This window comes from Centruroides sculpturatus, unplaced genomic scaffold, assembly GCF_000671375.1.
Source record: "Centruroides sculpturatus isolate CEXI.00-Female unplaced genomic scaffold, Cexi_2.0 scaffold20, whole genome shotgun sequence".
Classification (NCBI taxonomy): domain Eukaryota; kingdom Metazoa; phylum Arthropoda; class Arachnida; order Scorpiones; family Buthidae; genus Centruroides; species Centruroides sculpturatus.
In genome coordinates this window covers 1,026,849-1,050,196 of record NW_019384333.1, presented here as the reverse complement: position 1 = coordinate 1,050,196, position 23,348 = coordinate 1,026,849, and the positions used below count along the sequence as shown (strand labels likewise).

General features: G+C 31.4%; 2 protein-coding genes across 6 annotated transcripts in view; one reads left to right on the top strand and one right to left on the bottom strand.

Annotated features, from left to right (window-relative positions):
- LOC111630977 (transmembrane channel-like protein 7) overlaps positions 1-11,532 on the bottom strand; it is a 24,226-nt gene extending 12,694 nt beyond the window's left edge. The window contains exons 1-3 of one of the 3 annotated variants that reach the window (XM_023375169.1): positions 11,437-11,532; positions 6,104-6,480; positions 5,348-5,442 (exon numbers count right to left, since the gene is read on the bottom strand). In XM_023375169.1, coding sequence (XP_023230937.1) covers positions 5,348-5,442; positions 6,104-6,480; positions 11,437-11,458 — 494 coding nt within the window. In that variant the 5' untranslated portion in view covers positions 11,459-11,532. Of the gene's footprint in view, positions 1-2,436; positions 3,740-5,347; positions 5,443-6,103; positions 6,481-10,578; positions 10,981-11,436 lie in introns of those variants that run through there. The other 2 variants (XM_023375162.1, XM_023375154.1) reach the window with 2 other exon arrangements.
- LOC111631037 (THUMP domain-containing protein 1-like) overlaps positions 11,009-23,348 on the top strand; it is a 16,494-nt gene continuing 4,154 nt past the window's right edge. Inside the window, exons 1-5 of one of the 3 annotated variants that reach the window (XM_023375227.1) lie at positions 11,009-11,138; positions 11,712-11,801; positions 13,775-13,980; positions 14,046-14,180; positions 14,246-15,408. In XM_023375227.1, the coding sequence (XP_023230995.1) occupies positions 13,789-13,980; positions 14,046-14,180; positions 14,246-14,782 (864 nt within the window). In that variant the 5' untranslated portion in view covers positions 11,009-11,138; positions 11,712-11,801; positions 13,775-13,788 and the 3' untranslated portion in view covers positions 14,783-15,408. Of the gene's footprint in view, positions 11,139-11,711; positions 11,857-13,311; positions 13,422-13,774; positions 13,981-14,045; positions 14,181-14,245; positions 15,409-23,348 lie in introns of those variants that run through there. The other 2 variants (XM_023375234.1, XM_023375241.1) reach the window with 2 other exon arrangements.

Here is a 23,348-nt window from a genome sequence, read left to right as displayed (position 1 = left end):
ATCTAAAAATAAGGGCATGTTGGCTCAAGGAACGTATCCAATTCAGTTTTCTCTTATGTTGTCGTCAACACAGTTTTACTCCTACGTGCTCTTCAGTACTTATTCTATTTGGAGTTATACTGTTTTTGTTATTGTGAAATTATGTGCACTGATATAATAATTGTAAAATTTATTCTTTATTAAATTCAATGTTATAAGCAGGGTCATTGTAAGAGCAAGGGAGATGAGAATTTTTCTCTGGACCTGAAGCAAACTTAGGAGCCCATTGTAGTTCTTAGTTTACTGTATGTATTATTGTAAATTATACAAAATTAGTGATGGGATGATATTAAAATTTGTAACAATTCCAGTATCAATGCCAATTCCATTAAAAAGTCTCAATTCAAATTCTTTTCAAGAATAGTAAAAGCATTTCAATAATAAAATTTGGACAGCAGAATTGAATTCAAGTAAGTTAGCAAAGCTCAAAATCGTTGAGTTCTGTAGCGAGACTTCAATCTGTTTCTGGGTTTTCCCCCCTTTCTTTCCACCCTGTGGTCACTAAGAGGGCCTTTTTAAACACATCCATCATGGATTCTTCCAGGCCCACAATAGCTAGGTGTGAGGAAGAGGCCAGACACATCTGGGATGAAACTGAAAATTCCTAGAAAGTTTCCTTGGATTCTATCCTGGATTCCCAGAGCTGTAAGCTGATGCTTTAATGGCATCATCCTGTCTCTGGATGTGGGAACAAAGATGCCATTTCTGCAATGATTGTAACAGCATTTGATAATTTGCATGATCTATAACTGTGAATAAAGTACACTGAAGTATGAATACAATTCAAAACTTTAAATTTTATTCTCGGCAACTGCTTTTATTTTTACTCTGCAACTTAACCATTTAATTCATAATTATAAATTTTTCTCATTTTACAAATACAAATTTCATTTATTCTAAAATTTACATTTGGAAACTTTCTTCTGAATACAAAATTCTTAGAAGTTCAAAGACATTTATTTAAATACTGAATTAAATGTTTTAAATTATTCAGTAGGACTGTATTGTTATTACATTTTATTTTATTAATAAATAATAATAATAATAATCAGTGGCTTAAGCAAGATTTTGTTCTGGGAGCGATCTGGGAGAATCGTGTAAAAAGTATAATCAGAATAAAGAAAAATTAAATATATTAGTATATATTTATTTATTTGTAAACTTTTTTAGTTTAAATTTTATTCCTAAAAACCCCAAAGATCCAACACCCCTGCATCACCTCCTGTAAGTACACAACAGAAAATAATAATATCAAAATTAAAACTTTTTTAACGGAAATCATATATATCATTTGTATAAACACAAGATTTATTAAAGAATTTAATGAAATTTGAAGATAGTTGTTAATAAAATTAGTTTATTTAATTATATTATGCAACATAGTTTCACGTGTTGATAACCATAACAACAATATCCTAAAAAGATATTTCTGATTTTAAAATTCCATTTCGTTACTTTCGTTTTATTAGTAAATATCTATTATATATTACATCTACATCTGTGACCTTCAGTTTTTGTTTTCTTATTATATTTTGTATAAATACTTTTTCTCATATTTTAAATATAAACAAGAAAAATTTAATTAAAGAATTATATGACAAGAAAAAATAATAATATGAAAAAATGATGCTGATAATTATAATATCACAAACATATTTTAGTAGAGTAGAGTCCCGCTAGTCCGAACACCACCAATCCAAACATCCGCCTAATCCGAACATGTTTCAGTTAGTGGAGAGGAAATTTTTTAGCTCACAAAATATCCGTTTTTTGTATTTTCCAGTTGAATTTAAATGATATTAATGGTATAAAAAGATTTAGAATTTCATAACAAAAAAAAAAAGTTGTATTTATTGTAGTATTATATTAAATACTGTATAACATATATGAGATTCAGTACTGTATTAATACTGTACAAAATTAATAAATCAGAGTTTGCCATAATCTATTAAAACAGCAGATTTATACTGTACTTACAAAAACAGAAACAAAAGTCATTGATAGTATTGGATCATATAAACTGGACCTGTTTTACTGTTTGCTTATGCATTATTTCAATTATTTGGCTAATCTGAAAATCTGCTAATCCGAATAGGGCTCAGTCCCAATTAGTTCGGACTAGCAGGATTCTACTGTAGTAATATTTTCTCCTATATAAGTTTTATTATCTACATGAATCTTGATATTATGTATAATAAACTTGTTATTCATTTTATATTAATAAAATTGCTTAAAAAAATGACACTCAATAAATTTGCAAAACTTTAGAACTGGATAACTATGTTTACAAACCTTATCAATGAAACTGATGTATATATCTATTGGAAATGACGTTACCGACAAGTTTTCTATATAAAACTATCATAAATTTAACAGATAAAAATTTCAGAATCAAACCTTTCTATATTTTCAATGGCATGCGAATGCTTTTTGGTACTCCAACAATATTTAGCCCAACATTTTCTTATTCTATCTTGAAATCTATTCATTTCGGAATCGTCTGTATCGTCTAATTCATCTTGTGAATCTTTGTCATCATCGTCGAATTCCATTCCTAGTTGTTCTGCAATCCTTCTTGCATCTCTCATTGTTTGAAATGGTTTATTTGTATAACTCTCCAATAAGTTATTCATTCTTTCAATAGATTCGGATGAATTGTCAATATCTCTTATATTTTCTGATCTATTATATTTTCTGCCCCGAAAACTATTGATCCAGTTTTGTTTCGTGTGACTTTGAGAGAGCGAAGACTGCCTAATATCTAAGATTGGAAATTCAGTTGAAGGTCCCGGAACACTCGATATATCTTCAATTTTGTATGTATACATATCTGTGTTTTGAGAATGTGGTTTGTTATTATAAGGCATTCGAGATCGCATTTCATCATGCAGTCTATTTTGGTTTCGAATGCTGTAACTATCCTTATAAGATAAATTCCGGTCGTAGGGCTCTTCCTCTATATCATAACTGCTAATAACTGCCGGTCTAACTCTATTCTCATCTTGTTTGCCTCTCAAATTCTGATTAATTCTATAGCTATCATTACCATCGATCTTTTTATTTTTAAATTTTCTTTCGGCGTCATAACGGCTATACACATTAAGAGGAAATGATTGATTTTCATCTTTGCGCCCTCCATCTTTCCAGTTTTGTTGAGTTTTCGTTTTGTTTACTCCACCATCGTATTTATAATCCATCTTCAATGTAGTAAGTGGTAAAGGATTGTCATTTTCATTCCATAGTTCTTGAACATATTTAGGTACAGCTTTCTTAAATTTATGATGCTTACCTTCATCTTCATAGAAATTAGACGAATGGAATCCATTGTAGCTGTCAGGATTATTCATTTCATATGAACAGTTCACATCTGGGAGTCTAGAAGTAGAATCTGATGCATGAGGCACAAATCTTCTAGAATCATTCATTATTGGGGCAGGCTGGTTATGAACAAATTTATCGTGACCATGTCTTCTATAATTAAATTGCCAATCATGTTGTATCCCAAATGAAAAATTTCCAGAAGTATCATTCTGTGACTCCTCCAAATATCCATAATTAGAATAACCTCTATTTCCACTTCTATCATCCATTCTTTAAAGTGAAACTTCAATTCACATAATATTCTAAAATAACTAATCTCAACATGTAATAGATAATATCACACAAGTAGATTGGTTGCTTACTTAATCTTTGTTTATTTAAGGATAATACGAAAGATAAATTGATTTTCTGATAATAAAACCTGGTAATTAATTGTAACAGATAAATCAAGTGTCGATTAATTGTTTTTTCTCAGAAATCTCTTTCAATATAAGATATTTTAAATAAAAGTTTAAAAATTAAATATATATGAGTACATACTTATATTTTCTTGTCTATTATTTTAATGTTACATGAAAAATAATTGGTAAATGAAATGGAAATTATCATCAAAAACTGCTTTTGATATATTACGAAGTGTTTGTTCATGCTAAGGATGGTATAAATTAGCATTAATACCTAAGTTCTGGGAAACAAAACTTTTGCAGAAAATTGTAAATTCAAATGGCGATCACAATTAGAACTCAAATTATGTTCTAATTGAAATCTCCATTTGAATTTACTAAGTTTACAAAGTTGAGAATGACCATTTAACAGAGACAAAAACATTTGTTTGCCTATTAAAGTGTTTTTTACTGCTGGATTTTGGTGTTAATGTGTTTATTTGAACTGTATCCAGTTGTACAAATTGTTTATGTTAAGATACTGTTTCATGTTTCAGTTTGAAAATCAATACTGTTTGAAGATTTTGTTAATAAAGAATTAATTTTACAATACTGTACATAATTTCACAATAACAAAAACAGCAAGTTCCAAACAGAATCAATACCGAAGGCTGACAGATCACATCATTTAAGTTTATACATTCTCGATAATCCAGCACTCTTGCTAATTGGCACCCTTCTGTGCAAGAAATACCTGAATTAACAAGTCTAGTGTACAATAATTTATTATGTCATTATAAATACAATTTTACAATTAATTAAACCAGTTCTAAACATTAAAGCATGAAATACCATGTGTTACCGTACGTTTTCTGTTTAGATACGTTTAGACACACAAATACTTATCACTGTGTTATATGTAGCCTACATAAAGTTTGTTTAAGCACACTCTATGATGTTTGTTTAACTACTTATTTCTCAGAATAACACTACAATGATTATAAGTCAAAACTTTTTATTTGGTTAAATGTTTTTCGGAACTTCACCGTCCCATCATCAGACCCAAATAAAAAGTCTTGACTCTTATAATCCTTTTACTGTTTATAGAAAATCCTCATAATACTTTTAATGTTTAAAAAGCATGTTAAAGTCAAATGATTGCTGCATTATATTGGGCTATACTACTACTATTAATAATTAAATGCTGAGTAATTTGGCACTAGAAGTAAGCATTTGGTGTCACCTCTTGCTAAACTTAATAATTATAATTAAATTAATATTTTAATAATTAATTTAGAATTGTGTTCTGTAAGAAAAAAATTGGCCTAAAGATAGAACCTTTTCGGATAAAAATTATATTACTGCTACAATTAATTTCTCTTTACTAATTCAATTATAATTTATTAAACTGGCTTTAATCCAATTCACTGAGCTAGAATAGCTTCTCTTTTATACAATTATTGAATGTAATTAATTATAAAGTAAAACTATAACAAGAAATCTAGAAAAATTCCATTATGTTTAGAATATAGTTTGGATATCGCATGTACACAACACGTTATCTTATAAACATGATTTTTATAAATTAAAATCATTAAACTTACTTGTACAAACGTTTCCTGGCCATTGGTATTGGTAATATTCTTGGATCGCAACATTCATTTCCACTTTCGTTTAAAAAATTAGTTTGTGCATAAGACTAAATAATTAAAAAGTATTATGAACAATATAATATGAACCTTCATTTTCACAATATTGAGATACTTAGATTCTAAATCTTGATAAATCTATAAATCATGATTATTTATTGAAACATGATTCACAATAATATGGGTGAATCCCTATACAGTAACATATAATTGTATATTTTGTTTTTATATTATCCACGTAGACCTTGATTACAAATAAGACTTATACTGGTGTAGCTTGAATTAGCAAAGGAAGGAAGTCTTAGTCAAAACTTGTCTTTGCTAATTCGAAACTATACCAGTATAAATCCTATTCGTAAACAAGGTCTACGTGGACAATATGAAAACAAAATTTGAAATATTAAGGACACAGAGGCAGAATTAATATAATTGTATAATTTATAAAATAAACTTAAATCACTGAATTATTTTTCAGCTATACTTAGGGCTATTTTCTTTATACAGATGGTAGCACAACTGTTTATCTCTAGGCAAAATTTTGATGATTAATTAATTAAATTAGCCTTAATGTGATCAATAAATAATCCAATGGGTTAAACTGAGTGTTGATTCAGAGCTTTGGTTGTATTGTTTGTAACTTATACACTATCAAGTTATGAAAATGAGATTTAGTATTACATTATTTATATTTGCTTTATTAATAATTCCTACCTGATAAGCATTTGCATTCTGTTTTTGAAAAGAGTCATTCAACAAGTAGTCATTAAACGAATGAGATCGCACCATATCATCCTTTTTTTTCTGGCTGGATATTTCATGAACATACCTCCTCAATCTATTTGCTATATGAATGTCCAGAGATTGTTCTGACTTTCTCGGCAGAGTCACAAAATGAGGAACGACATTGTCTAATACTTTATGCCTGTGAAGACTCCTCGTTTTCGATCGACTGGGTAAAAGTGTTTTAACGACTGCTGACCAATCGATCTTCTCACCCTGATTTTCAGACGACTGATGTTCACTTTCTTGTGGATAAAGTTCTTCGTACGAAGAATACTCATTTTGCTGATTACTTACTCCTTCGTATCCTAATATCAAAATGCATTTTCAAATTTTTTTAATTAAGTTAAAAAATTATATTCAATAAAAGCTAATTTCATTTAATCATAAGTTCATAGCTTTTTAGTTTTTGTTCTCTGTCTTGTGGGCATTTAGACAATTGTTTTTTCATGCCCATTGTGAGTTTGGCCAGGCCCACGATGGAGGCAATGACGGACAGAGCTTGACATATCCAAGATATACCACCCGCTAAAAATTTCCGAGAAGATTCTCATCCAGATTTAATCCTGGATTCCCAGAGCAGTAGGTTGACACCTTAACCCCTCAGCCATCAATACATTCATACTGGATCAAGCTAAAATGAATTATTTTATATTTAAAATAGATCATATGCATTTTCTGTTGTCTACATAATGTAAATAGAAACAGAAAAAATTCTATAGTTTCTATGTTTTGCCTATATCAATATATATTATTAAGCTTTTTGACTTGAATGTTTTACCATTTAAATTTCTAATTATTGAATTTATTCTTGTCTAATAAACCATTCATAAATATGTGTAAACTTATAGGAAAAAGATAAATTTAATGTTAATCACAACTGAATATATAATTTCATCATTAGAAGATAACGAGTTTGCAATGATATATAATTTATTTTATACTTCATTATTGTATCCCGACATTTCATAATGGAATCTAGCATTTACTTTAAATTGTTGAAAGGGTAGTATGAATATAATTTAAAACATTTGCTTGAGTTTGCTTATCTTTATGTAAATTTAAGTTAATGGGGAATTATATTATATCAAAATAAATAATTAAACCGAAAACTCTACATAGAAGCATAAAAATTATGTGTATTTTCACAAATTTTTAATTTTTCCAAAGACAGATGAGATCTTCATATTGATGGCTCTAACTCTTTAAAGAACTCCCTCGTATTGTTTTTAGCTCTTCAGTCTGATGTATAAAGGGGTTGAAAAATCATTGAAAATGTCCCAAAGCATGTCACAAGTTGGCTTTTGTCTGAACTTTGAGCCACATCATACAGGGCTGTATATTAATTACATGTACAGTTTAAGGGAAGGAGAAGTGTTGCTAAAAGAACATCATTGTATACAATGGGGAAGGGAGATGGTCAATCTACATGGACCTTTTAGTGATATTAATTTCATACAAATTTGTTATTATAAGATTACCTACTAGAAAATATCTGCAGAACTTTCTTAAGTTATTTATTCAATATCAAGAGGGATCAAGAACACATAATTATAGAAGACAGACAAGTGGAAAGGGGGTTCAAAAATGGCTTAAAAACTACATGTAATTAATGGATTGCTTGTATTTATTGTCCACTGAATTTATCATTGAGTTATCACACTAACTGGGTACTCAATGTCAACAATTCACAGAATAAACCTTTAATCCAGCACACTTAACTTTATTAATTGCTAATTTTTGAACTTACTCAAGCTATTTTAAAGATAGCAAATTTTCCAACAGAATGGAAGTGTGGATTAAATGTGCTAGATTAAAAGTTTATCACGTTAATTATTATTCAGATATTCTCTAACTGGAAAACCCACGACAGTCTCATGTATAGAAATTTTACGATCACTTTATATCCTTTATATTTAGTAAAATTAAAGGACTTTTTCTATACATAAATCACATAAAATAAAACAGCATTAACTGACAATGCAAAAAGTAAAGCAGTAACACTTTACAAATTTTTATTTTGATTTAAAGGCCATTAGAGAAAATTATATGTACTTATTTACTTATTTTTTTATCTTTACTTGCTGAAGTGTGAACACATAGTTATTTGTATAAAAGAAATAAGCTAATTTCAATGAACTTAATTCATGCTTAATTAATTTTAACATTTTTTTTGAATCATTGAATTAATTTTTTTAAACAGAAATTAAGTCAAGTATAGTTTCCTTAGTAAGTGAATAATATGTAAACAAAATAGTTTTACGGATGAATATGTATTCATTAATTTATAAATTTTTTTTAATTTTAGTTTTTATGAAGCAAGAATGCTAATTAAGTTTCAATTTATTAAATTTTCAGAGAATATATTTCAATAATATATAAACTTGTTTTAATTGGTACGTATATTGGAGCCAGTTTTACCATTAGGTAAACCTAGGCAATCATCTAGGAGTGCCAAGATGCCAGATTTAACAAAGAAAAGACAGATTGTCAATTAGTGTTAATTAATAAACATTTTTTTAAATCTTGGTTGCTTCTTGTTCTCTATTTTATGTATTTTCTTAGCACAATGTTGCTGTTGAGAACACGTCACACAGGAACACTTTCAGAGGAAAAAGGTTGTAATGGTGATATATAACCACCAATAACCACACCAATAAAACAACCTTTTTCTTCTAAAAGTGTTCCTGTGTGATATGTTCTCAACGGCAACATTGCGCTAAGAAAATATATATTTTTTTTAAATGTTCTAAATGGAATAAAAGAAAGTATATTTTTAAAAATGAGAGAAAAATATTCATTATATTCTAACTGGATCATAACAAAAGCTTTATATAATGAAAGAAATCATTGTAAAAGAATTTCAATTGTTAGTTGTTAGTCTATGAATGTTAGATAACTCTATAAATAAAATTCTATATAAACTGTAATTCTGTTTTTATTATGCAAAAATGTAAAAATAAAATTATATCTTAAATCTGCACTAAAATCTAAAAATAAAAATATATGTCATGCCAAATAAACATATTATATATCACCATTACAAGACTCATTTTGTGGATTTGACCCCATAAATATGTGTTAACGAGAGATATACCAGAGGAAATTAACTACGGAGAACATCGGTAATACTTTTTGGACAAGAGATTTTATTATAGAAAACCAAAGACAGATCCGACAGCAAATGTGTAATGGAATAAACAATATATAAACATTTTATTAGTTTAAAAAAAATTATCTAAAATAAAATTTTATGTAATTTAATAACATAAAAACATAACAAAACTGAAAAAATATTGATACATTTGGAAGAAATAATAAAGCTTGTGCTAGCAGTTAAAATCATAGCAGCACAATCATCCCTATCATCTCTTAAATCCATCCCTGTAAAGAATATACAATATAATAATATATTTCAAGTCTAAAATTCACCAAATATGTTAATTATATTTAATATTCCAAAATGATATAAAACCTTATATCGGATAGAAATTTTGTATTAATCTTCTTACACATTGCAGCAGTATCTAATAATTATACAATTCTTCTTACAATAATTTCATCTATAACTGCAAAAATTATCTTCATTAGTTTATCTATATGTTAGAAACAAGGCATGCAAAGCATGCAAATTCACACGGATGCCAACACAAAAAGATATGGAAAATGGATATCTTTGTCAACAAGATAAAAATGCAGGGCACGCAAAGTGTGTGAATTCACGCCGGTGCCAATATGAAAAGGTGCGGAAAATGGATATCTTCATCATTCTCTTATTTATATTTTGTTTCATTAAACAGTCCAGTTAATTTAAAAGGCCATAGACAAATTACAGAGGCAAAAATTGTCAGGTTAGGAAAATAAAATAGAGACAGAGAGAAAAAAGGAGATCCAACCAGCAAGATTAGGATTTGCCAAGCTAAATAAACTAGAAAGACCCAATTAATTACTTAATTTAGATGTTTTCTTTGTTAAAAATTTCATAAAAACGATTAGACTCTTTTAATGAAACCAAAACTTTCATTATGCAGGCCATGGTTAGAGATGTTAAACAAAATGATGGGTGGTTGGTATTTATAGGTGTATATATTACACAGCTCTCGTTTTACATCGATTTCTTACTATTTATAGATATTAGTCAATTTTGCAAAAACATTCCGTTTCGACAATGAAGTGGAAAAGAAATTTTATATGTAGATAATGATCTCTGCACGTCTTCCTGTGCAATTCTAAGAAGAAAGCACGGTCGTAAGAAGTCAAAATACATATGTTTCACGTATAGATGTATGAATAATATCTATAAACATGCCGTTATACTAAAAAGAATTCGGATATTTCACAATTAAGAACGAAAATTTAAAAATCCACACTTTTCTCTTTAAAAATGAATTTAAAAAAGTCTTTACCTATTTCCTCCACGCGTATTTCCTCCAGTTCCATTTTTCCTTGTGACTATAAATAAGACACTGGCACATAAAAACTTTTAAAGTGTTACAATTGATTGATTTCGTACTTTGTTTACATTTCCTGGTTGAACTCTTAACCATGAACTCCAGTCTGAGTTCAGCCACGTGACCGATGAATCACGTGTGTTACCGTCGATTGTCGACAGATGGCGGCTTGTGTATTATACACTCGAATTGGCCTGCTTATAGGTTGCACGATTGAACGCATCGTAGTATCAAACTAGACTTGCTTAAAATGGCTACACAAATTTCCAAAAATGCTCGCATAAATTGAATTGACTTTATTCAGAATTTTCAAAATACTCTCTGTTTTGAAGGTGTTCGACCGTCTGAAGGTGCAATCTTACGTCATCAAAGATTCACCCTTCCTCTTCCATCGTCGACAATCTTCAGATACAAATGAATTGCTTGACACGTGCCGAATAATCGAGATGAGGATTGGCCGTTTTGCCGAATTGCTTTATATCGGCCATTTTGACACGACTGTGAGGACTGAGGAGGTGTTGGGACATTTGAGTATTTAATAAAACTGTGAAAATTTAAGGGTTCGAGCGTGGAGGTTTGCACGGTTGACACGGAATGACCTACGAACTATTAAGATTATAGGATGGCCGATGCGGTTATGGCGTTAGCCTACTATTCTGGGGGATCCGGGGCGATTGAAAAATTCCCAGGAATTTTCCATGGTCGATCTTGTTTCTCACTACTCGATTACTTCCATCGTGGGTCCGGCCGAACCCACGTCGGGTATGGAAAAAAAAACCTTAGTGCAAGCCATCCAGAAGCCGTATTAATTACGTTTTACAAAATCGCATCTCATTTATTCACACAGGACACAAAAAAGATAGGAATTCTCTATCAAATGAATTAAACATGACGTTATTTGAATTCTTTAGAATGCAGTTACCTGCCGACTTCTCCATTTCCGAAAATACATTTAAAATGTATTTTCGGAATAAATAACAAACCTTACATCTAATATTTTTAAAAATTAAATTTTATTCATTAATTATATTTTTATCACGAAGAATTTATTTTTTATTTTTTATTTTTTATTATATTCTTTAATTTAGGAAAATCTTTAGGATTCCATCTGGCAACACTTCCAAAATTGTCAGAAGATCACGTCTCGCCTGCCCATGTGGAAGATGAGCAAAGTTTAGGTAAATCCTGAGTGGTCGAAAAAATTAAATTGTGAATTATAGATATGTAATAACGGTAAATATAATTTGGGAATTTAAAAACATTTCTAACTGTTGGAAAGTTTGCGGAATTTGCAGGTCCAGAAGTCAAGGAATTGCGCCAAATCGTCATTAGGTCCTTTAAGTAGCCGGTTAAATTTCAGATGTGTATACTGTCATGGCGGTACTTCATACTAGTTATTGCTACGTGTGTTCAAGAATTACCGTGAATCAATAACTAGTGACGTTTGGCACAAGGCGGCTCCCCTCTGGGAGGAGTCAGAAGAGAGTACGAACAGTCGGAACCGTCGCCATGACAGTATACGCATCTGAAATTTAATCAAGTAGCCTACTTATACCTAGATTTTAAAATACAACATGTCTGACCACATATAAGTACAAATGCAGCTATGAATGAGGATGTTGGGACCTTGTCATAGCTGTAGACCATATCTATGTAGACTATAAAAAGGGGCATTGTACATTATGCAAGAAGCTTCAAACTACGGGCATATTGCCTGGTAAAATACAGCTGGGTAAGCAAACTGATGGCATCCTCCGTTTCATACAAAATGGATGATGCTGTTGGTTTGCTTATCCGGCTGTATTAAAGACACTTTACCAGGCAATGTGCTACAATTCAACGTTGGCTCGGTGCTCTTGCAAGGTAGTGCCAGTCGCGCTCTGGGCTAAATTGGCTTCCAAAATGAGGAATGCAGTTTTAGTCAATGTACAACAAAGTGACGTGGGACAGTGGACAAATATTGTTCATTAGTTTCTTTTATATTTGCAGAATAGCCTAGAAGTCATGAATTTTTTTGTTGCTTGGGGCCCCTTGGGTATTAGGAAAGGACAACTGAGACAGAAAGGGGACATGGGCACCCCTGCCCATAGGATAGAAAAGTCAAAGGGTCTGGAGGTCCATATTCCTTATTCAGAGCTGTGCTTGTACTAATGTAATTTTTCTGTGTGATGACACTGAAGTGACTTTGAAGGTGTGCAGACTTGCGTAGTGTAATATTTCATTTTAACTGTAGATTTTGAATTTTATTTTAATTTCTAAATACAATATTTACTTGAATAATCTGTGTGCTTTTACTTCCAAAAACTCTGAGTGTGTGGTTTATTCAAAACAAATTTGGCAGCGCAACTGAGAAGTTCAAGGTGCTTCCAGCTAATAAGCGTTCTGCTTACTTTCCTAGTGATAAATGTCACTTATCAGCTGGATGACTTTGCTTAATATAATGACCATCTATAGGAGCCATCCGTAAAATATGTTTCTTCAAAAAGGGGATTGGAGATTGAACCAATATACATGCTTGAACACAATAGGAAGGTTAGGGGTTTTGACTTACGTGAGTGCCACCTTTTTTACGTTGGTTTGCTTTTTTAATGTGTAGATTGCACACTTTTGGAAAATAGTAAGGAGACAAACATCCCAATTTTTGAGTTTATCTATATCAAAGCAATAAAGTTACAATGTTCTTTTTATTTTTAAGGGCAAAGAGAAAATACAAAATGTTTTGATGGTGGTATCCGTTGGTACACAAAATGTCACAAAGGGAGGAAGGAGATCAAAAAATCCCAAAGTTAGGGTACATGGTAATTTTATTTTTAATTAATAAGTTAATTCATTACAAAACACATCACTACAAATTGCAGATAATTAACTCTTATCAGATACACAAATAATTTATTTTATCCCCTTAGTATTTTTATCTTTTAATACCACATGATCTTGTAAACCGAGTGCTGCTATATTGAATGCTATAAAACAGCGGGAGTGAAGGTTATTATTATACTACAACCACAAAAAACCACAACTATAAATTGGTCAAGTTATATATATATAATTATAATTATTGTTGGAGGTTATCATTGGCTATCTATTAATATTTTACAAACAATTATTTATTTTAAAATGTATTCTTAGTTACTGTTCAATTTTTTGATAGATTAAGAGTCAACAATGAATCAGAATACCAGGAAAAAAAGAAAGAAGAAGTTCTACAAACAGTTTTCAAAGAAGCAAAAGTACGGAACTCTACAACCAGGTGTTTTTGGTATTTTGATCACGTGTAATAACAATGAGAAACGGTGCATTCGAGAAGCATACAACATTCTTAACGAGTACGGTGACAGACTGTTCGGACCGGAAGCGGTATGCAGAATTAATCGAAAACGTAATGAGAGAATGTTTTATTAACTTTTGTTATTTTATTTCAGTTGGAGACAAACACAGAAGATCAGAAAGATGTTGAAAGTGAATTGGAATTAGAATTGCAGAATCTGAAGAGTAAAACAAAAAGATTTCAGCAATTAGATACTAAAGTTTCAAACTGTTTGTTTATAAGAACTGAGGTAAATTTAAGAAAATCTTCATTGTTTTTTAGATAAAATTTATAATATTTGAAATTTTTTCTCAGGTAAATGATCCTTCTCAACTTGTGTATGACATTTTCGAAGATATACAAAAATCACAAATACAGAAGACACGATGTATTCTACGAATGTTGCCTGTACTGATAACATGCAAGGCTTATCTCGAGAATATCGAAAAATCAGTCGAGGCTCTCTTAGATAAATTTAAAGACAATTCTACTGAACAGACATTTTCCATTATCGTTAAAATCCGCTATAACAATAGCATTGGGAGAGAGGCGATCGTGGCTTTGATTTACCGAGAGATCAGCAAGCTCAGACCGACTTGGAAAGCTGATCTGAAATCTTTTAAATTAGCTGTTGTTGTAGAAATCTTACATACAGTGTGTTGTTTAGGGATAGCAAAGGATTATTTGCAGTTTCGGAAGTATAATTTAGCACAAATAACAGAATTATCATTGAAACCATCAGTCGAGCTGCCTAAAGAAGAAAAAGATGAGGTATCATCCTCTGAATCGGAAGATGTAAAGAACGATATGCCAACCAACACACAATCTCTTAAAGCAGATACGGTGGATTGATTTAATCATTAAAAGAAATAAAAATCATATTTTATAAAATCTTCATTGCAATTGTTAAAATTATTGTTTTTTTTTTTAAAGAAAAACATCATTGTCTCAATTACATTAAACAATGGTAACTATTGATTATGTTTGCTGAGATTAACACTGATATATGAGTACTCAGTATATGAGAATTCAATAGAACAAACCATTTTCTTTTATTTCTCTTCCTGATTAATAAGGAGAAGAAATTTAATCACGAGTACAAGAAGATTAAATTCTTCCAGCTCCAATTAGATGGCTTGTTGGCTCCAGTCTCCATTTTCTTTGTTCCATTCATTTTGTTGGAATGAGTAGCACTGTTGCTATCAAAGTTATGCTGTAGTAAACTTTATCTCTAAATTATGAAATCCTTCTGTTGGTGATTATATTATTCATTCAGTTAAAAAAGAAGCCAGAAGGGAAGAGACTACTGTGATGACCAAAGAAAAGATTCAAAGATACAATAGGGAGGACAAGGATCTGGTTGCAATGGATGATCTCTGTAAAACTTGAATGGAGATGAGGAATATCAATTAAAAAAGCAGTTTCACTTAAATCTGTTTTACTTGTTTTCTGCTTGCTTATTAAAATATGTCGTAATGGTAAGTAGAAATCTCTGATGACTTATTTACAGTAAAACCTGTGAAAAAACAGAAATTGTGCCATGCTATTTTTTCTGTTTTGAACAGGTTTTAGTACTTTTTTGTGTTTTTATGTTTAAATTACACCAGATAAATATCACACAGTTACATTTAATTTTGTAGTAACCATATGACACTTTTACTTATATAAAGTTCTTGTTATTTCTGAGAACTTGTGCCACCAGGTATTCAATACTGAATGTTGAAAGTTCTTGGATGCGATCCTTATGAGCATGTGACTGCAAACATGCCAATTTGAGTACTGAGAACAAGTGTTTCACTCTGCTGTCTGAAATTCTAGTCTCATTACGATAATAAGAGACCAAGTTACCCTGTAACCTGACTTTTTGAGGAATTTTAACTCTAATTATCGACTTCAATCTTCAATTACCAAGAATGTTAATTGACTTATTCTCAGTCAGTATTGGTTAGTTACTAATTACTCCATAATCTATACAAGGCAGATTGACAGCACTGCATTACTTTATTTTCGTTGTTTTCAATGAATTGTATTTGCTTTTGAGAAATTGGTTCTTGACAACTCATCCAATTTTTGAAAATTCTCAGTTCTGCCCCCAGTTAATTCCAATAAAAACTTATACTAACAAGATCTTGTGTTTCTAATACTTAGTCTAAATAAATACACATGTATACATATGGGCTTATCACACCAGTGAATGAGATTAATTCACAAATTCTTTAATGATTATTAACACCTTAAAATTCTACAATAAACTACGGCTCTCTTAACACGTACATAAAAAAGAACACTCAAAATGCATTTCAGACACAATAAATAGTCCCTCTTCAGTTGGCATTCATACATCAATAAACATTATAAAATACATTAAAAGGATGTTGCAAGCATGATGACTTCCAAGTATCACTGTTGATATCTCAACCAGTATAATAATTTCACAATCATCACTTCTTACCCTTGGAACACTAATACAAATTACCAAAATTACTATTTCTATAATTAAAGTACTATATATGTAAAGCAATGGACATACACTCACAATAGACACTTCGACCAAATCGACAGAAACATCTTACAACACAATTGATTAATTGTGCCGATGCAATGCACTCCCACCACTAGAGCACTATGGCTAATTTGTATATTTATACACTTCAAGTGTCACCAACTATTACGTCATTAATTATTTTATTTATTTTTGCTCTTATCAGTAAAGTCATACCATTCTACATGTACTCTTGCGCCCAAATTGTCATTAATTCTTATTTTCTGTTTTGACTTAAAATTTCTATGTTCAAAGTATTTCCATTTTTTAGCATGTTTCATATTTTACTGCTTTTATTGAGTCTCACTATTTTGCATCCCTTAAAGTTACAATGCTTAGCAACAGCCGAATTATATGTATTATATTTTATTATGTCACATGATTTTTTTATATTTATGTACTATTATTGAAATAGATTTTCTTAATGTCGACACATCTAAAAATGACTTTATTGTTTTTTTGTTCTATTTCAAACTTTAAGTTCCTATCTAAATTATTAACTATATTCAACAAAATTTTAGGATTAATTTCATCCCTATTATACAGAATGTAACAATCATCTCCATACTTGTTACAGAATTTTATACCTTTTATATTATTTATCAATGCCGATGGGCAGATCTAGGTTTTTTGGGGCCTAGAGCTTATTACGTCCAATTGGGCCCCATTTTTACCAAACCTAACCTATTAACTATTTTTTACTATATGATAAGTGCTCATTGTTAATGAAAAAGTATTAAAAATTTATGGTGATAATTCAATTTTTGTGGGCCCTTGACACTAGGGGGTCCAGGGCTTAAGCCCTATTAGTCCCTAAGTAGATCTGCCCCTGGATGCTGACCATACTCAGTTCTGCCGATACCGGCCTATAACTGATCCTGTGGGTATACCGCTTGTTTGGGTATAAAATTTGCCATCAAATTGGAAATAATTGTTTATTAACACAAATTGTACCAAATCAATAAGCCGATCTTCACAGTTAATTGTAATAAGTTATCATTTTATTTTCTAATTTTACTTTTTAAATCCTTTTTAATCTTCTCTGTAGGATCTACAATTAATTCAGCATATAAATCATCATGTAAAATTTATTATTTTTGTTATTTTTACTATTTAATGTTAAATATATACTAATATTATAAAGAGGTAACGTTTGTAAGTTTGGATGTAGGGGTTATCTCCGAAACCACTCATCCGATTTCTAAAATTCTTTCACCAATATTTAGAATGGAACTTCAGGGTGGACATAAGCTGTATATTATTCCGGTAAACATTCATATAAATTAAATGATATCATCTAGATTAAGGCTTTTATGTCCAACAGATGGTGCTACGAGTACGACGACCTTAGTTTGCTTTTCTGTGAGGATGAACTAAAGCAGATCATCATCTATCTATCTATATAAATAAAAATTGATGTTCGTTTGTTCCTTCCGATTCCTTTGAAACTTTGACACAATGTTGCATTCGAATACGCATGTGTTTTTATATAATATACGTGTCGAAATCCCCCCCACTAGGGGAGATAGACAGGATTAAGGCTTACGGTAAAGAACTCTGCTTCTATTTATACTATTTTAGATGTGATTTTTGCGTTTTTGATTGCGTTTTATTACGTCAAGAGAATGTACACTAAGAAGGGATTTTTCTAAATTCCCCCCACGAGGGAAGTGTTATACATTTATAATAGATACATTTTGAGCCACAACAACGTGTGGTTGGGTTTGCTGTTTATTATACTCTTTTGATTTATCAGCTTTTAAAACTACTAGATTATTGTTCTTTTTATAAATTCTTTTAAATCTTTAATATCCTTTTTATACTTAGAGGTATTTTCTGTGATTTTTTTACAATATTCTGAATTTTATTCCTCTATTCCATTAATATTATCAATAATATACTCTAATTCCACTGCTATTTTAGATTTTGGCATATATATTGGAGCATTGTAATCTAATCCTTTCACTAACAATTCTTTTAATTTCTTAGGTATACAAACATTAGATTTATTTACTACTACTTTATTCTTCCAATTGGTTATTTCCTTTAGACTGGATATATCACAATGTTTTACTAATTTATTACATTTCTTAATGAAATATCTGTTGTTACAATTATTAACACTCAAGGTCATTATGACCCCTACTTACCATTTTTTTCTTTTTTTGTTGTATTTCTTAATTTTGTACTTTGTGTATTTAATTAATGATTTTATAATTAATCCTTCTATAATCTTAACATCATGTTTACAATGGCCTTTTAATGTATTTTATAATGATGTACAAATGCCGACTGAAGAGGGATTATTTATTGTGTCCGAAATGCATTTTGAGTGTTCTTTTTTACATACATGTTGAAAGAACCCTAGTTTATTGTAGAATTTTATTAATAATCACTAAAGAATTTGTGAATTAATCTTGTTCATTGGCATGATAAGCCCATATGTATGTGTGTGTATTTATTTAGACTAAGTATTAAATGGTATTAAGGGATAAAAGCAATATACAGGGTCTTTATAATTAAAGTTCTGCTTTGAAATGGCCATAAAAGGAAAACTACTGGACAAAATGTTATCAAAGTTGGTAATACTTTACAGGAAGTCATGGGATTTTATTTTCTGCAAAAAAACTAGTTCAAAACTCGCCACCAGTGAGGAATGGCACTGTATGCAATGTGGCATTTTAGACACCATGATTCTTATGCAGTACAGGGCTCCACCTCACATTGGTCCATGTTTCACAGATGACCTGATTATAAGCCAACACTTTCCCATTTCTTGACCACCCAGTCACCAGGTCTCAACCCCCGTGACTTCTGGCTATGAGGTTAGCTCAAAGTCACTGTTTATGGTGATAACATAAACAATTTGACAGGATTGAAAAATGCGATACATCGACATGTCTGTAACATTCCTCCTCATATGCTAAGAGCTGCTGTTGAGAACACAGTAATGCAATTTAACTTGCTTTCAGAAAATGGTGAACACCACATTGAACATGCTTTGTAACACATTTTAGAAATGATTAAAAACATTTTCAACTGATGTCTTATTTCATTTAACAATATTGCATACAGCGCCATTCCCTGCTGGTGGTGAGTTTGAGCTTTTTTTTTTTTTTTTTTTTTTTTTTGTAAAAAATAAAATCCCATGATTTCCTGTAAATTATTACCAACTTTGATAACATTTTGTCTGGTAGTTTTTCTTTTATGGCCATTTCAAAGTGGAACTTTTAATGGAATAATACAGGGTTTTTAGAATTAGAGTAGGTGAGATTCCCCTCAGTCTGACCTTCATCAATGATATCAAAAAATTTAGCATTGGCAAAAATACCCTCCCGACTTACGATCACCACCCCTGCCACCAGTTCGTCCGAAGTTTACTTCAAAGATCCAGGTGATCATCCCATGTTTAGGATATACTGATAGTTCCAAGATGGGTGCCAGTTTTGTAGTTTAGTCTGACTTAGGCCACAAGCTTCACAATGCTTACTTCCATCTAGCTACACACTGCTCAATAGCACAGGCAGAAACTTTAGCTATTTATATGAACTTAATTCACATTAGGAGCAGGAAAGACACAAGACACTACCTATACTATTGCATTTATTCTGACAGTAGGGTAGCTTTACATAGGATTGCAAAGTCTGATGGCTGCTTAAAACTCCTCCATCTCATACACTTAACAACATTAGAGTAGATTTCCAATGGGTCCTGGGTCATGTAGGGGTTCTCAGCAACGAGACCACTGACCGTCTTGCAAACAAGCTGCAAAGTCTTCAGTCACTAGTACTTCCAGTTACATTCTTATCTCGTACATCAACAATCATGCCAAGAAGCAAATCTTCATTCTCTGGCAAGACAGCTAGGATTGTGACATCACTGATAGGCTCACCTACGCTTTCATCCTCAAGGTTGACACTACTGCAACTCTTTGTCACTTTTACCCTAGTTACATCCTCACTCAGCTACTTACACTAACTTTAAGCAATACTTGCATAGATTTAACCTTGGGGACAATCCACAATGCGATTGTGGTATTCAGGAGGACCAAACACCACTTCTCTTAGTTTTTCACTGCAGTACGTACATCACATTAGGACTAGTTTAATGAGAACTGCTATTCTTGAAGGGTACAACTGGCCTTGCAACCCACACCAACTCATTCACACAATGTTCTGTCATCTACTCGGATTCATATCCTTTAGGGGGCTCTTGAGAGCACTCACTCTGGGGGCACAGATGGCAATTAGCTTTCCCTTGCTTTGTTTCAATTGTCAATATATAGCTGCCTTTCAACTTTGTATTTAATTCCTATTTTCTGTCTTCTTTTTCAGTTTAAATTCAGTTAGTTTAAGTTGGTCCTAGTTGGTGCAAGTTAGATTAGGGACTCTTAGTGTGTTTTCTGGTTAGATTAGGTTAGTTAACCCTTTGGTGAATGCGCCCGCGGCAAATTGCCTCAAAATAAAGATAGTCTTTTGTTTGACATTGTACTTAATTATTGCAGAAGTTCGTCATAGTATTCTCTCTTCATAATACAAGACAAAACATGTTTATGAAATTGGGTCAGTTATACTAACCATTTAGTTGTTACTGGTCTTTGAATGAAGTAATACCTCATTTGCGTTGTAACTGCCGCTACGCACCCTGCCATGTAACTAAAATATTGGTATACTTTTATATATGTGTGTTTAATTTTTTTTAATAAAGTAAGTCAATATTTGCAAGTTTATTAAATAAATATACAGTCGACTCCCCCTATAACGGAAATTCCTATAATGTAGCAAAAAAATTGCGGCAGTATTCGTATAAAGGGACTCGTAAAACGTCGTCGCCGACTCGTGTCGTGACAAGATTGGTCGAATCTGGACCAATAGTGGATGACCAGCCGAACTACTTTCCGCTGTCCAGCATTACGCTACGGAAAGTTTAGGCAGGTAAATTGAGTTTGCTAACGTCTGTACAGTATGTAAATTAGGTACCATAAGTCTAATACAGCACTAATTTTATACATTTCTTGTGAAAGAAACATTTCTTATTCAATGGCCATAAAATTATTTCTATTAATGATGTCTCCAAAGGTCTTTGTCATTCTGTCCTACTGATGTTTAGATCTAACATTAAGCAGGCAAACACGAACAGTAACAAAAAAGAACTTTATTAGAAAAGGTTAGAACTGTCACAGACATCCTCGGGCAACACCCGGACAAAATCCAACGANGTGCACACTCGGTAAGTAATCCTACAATTTTTTGTTTATAGCATAGTTTATACGGATTATTCCCAAAAAATTATATGTGGTTTGGAAATGTTGAGTCAAATTAGTCTAGAATCGGTTAATTTTATAGAAGAAAACCTTTCAAACAGCCTTAGTCCGTAAACTTCACACGTGTCGGGCTGTGATTGGCTCATGTATTTAAGGATTCCTATAACGTAAAATTCTCATAAAGTGGAATGTATCTAAGCGTTATAGGGGGTCTACTGTATTAAATTAATACTGTCGTAAGTTTCTATAAATTTTTAAATTTATATTAGTCTATATTTTTGAAAAATATAAGGGAAACAAAGAACAATCCAAAGTAGCAGCAAAAACCTAGAATTTGTTTTATTTGTGGCATACACAAAAACAATAGGAAAAAATCAATTTGTCAGAAATGGGTAGAAATACTTGCAAAAAGCATCAGAATATAGTGATTGTGTGTGCCATGTGTGAAGGTAAACATCACATGAATATAAAGTAACTTTTTTTTATTATCTAAATATTTTATAACCAATTTGTTCATTAAAATGTCATAAAATTAATTTTCTGGTATATCTGACTCATATTTTCAAAACAACAATTAATTATTGACTTAAAGCAAGTAATATTACATATGCGGTGTAATTGTCGCGATGTGCCCTCACGTGAGCTTCTGAAAAGTGCGTTCACCAAAGGGTTAATTATTAAGTAACGTCTCTTCAATCCAAAAAAAACTTCCGGTAGACTACCTCACAGCCAATTCAGGTTATAAAACTCCTTTTATTGCTTTTTTACAGATGCATTTTGAACCAGGTTAACTTTCTAGCTCCTCTTCAGTGCTTAAGTGTCTCCATAGGTTACAATGGCTTAATTTCATACTTATATGGTACTATTACACTATGTAAATATGACTAAAAGTACCGTAAAAGTGTAATAGTACCATATAAGTGTGAAATTAAGCCATTGTAACCTATGGAGACTCTTAAGCACTGAAGAGGAGCTAGAAAGTTAACCTGGCTCGAAATGCATCTGTAAAAAAGCAATAAAAGGAGTTTTATAACCTGAATTGGCTGTGAGGTAGTCTACTGGAAGTTTTTTTTCGGATTGAAGAGACGTTACTTAATAAGCACATAAACAGCTACCATTAGAAAATTCAGAATAGGTTAGTTAATGTTTAAAAAAATTTTTTTGGGGGTCTTGCTTGTTTGTCTTCTGTCGGTCCATTCATCTAATCTAGTTTGCTCTCATGTTCATTTTTTTTTTTGTGCTGTCTGTCTAGCTGTTAAGTAGTATTAAGATTCGTGCTCGCATTCAGTTTTATTAGTATTAAGTAGATGTAAGTCTTCCTACTAACAGCCACTTGACACTAACTTCTACACTTAGCTATTTGTGACAGCACTCAATCATTGGTGTTCGCACCCCAAAAGGCCTAAAAACTGTACGACAACATCAAACATAGAGGGTACTGTAGCCATATGTATGCTGTTCAGAGATATCCTACCTTTCTCTACTGTTTATCTCCTCTCCCCCCCTTCTTCCCCTAACTCTCTTTTCCACTGGCTAAACACCTTGTGTACAGCCAAAGTCTTTCTTATATGTATGTATTATTCCATTGTATCTCATGTCTCCTCGGCATGAGG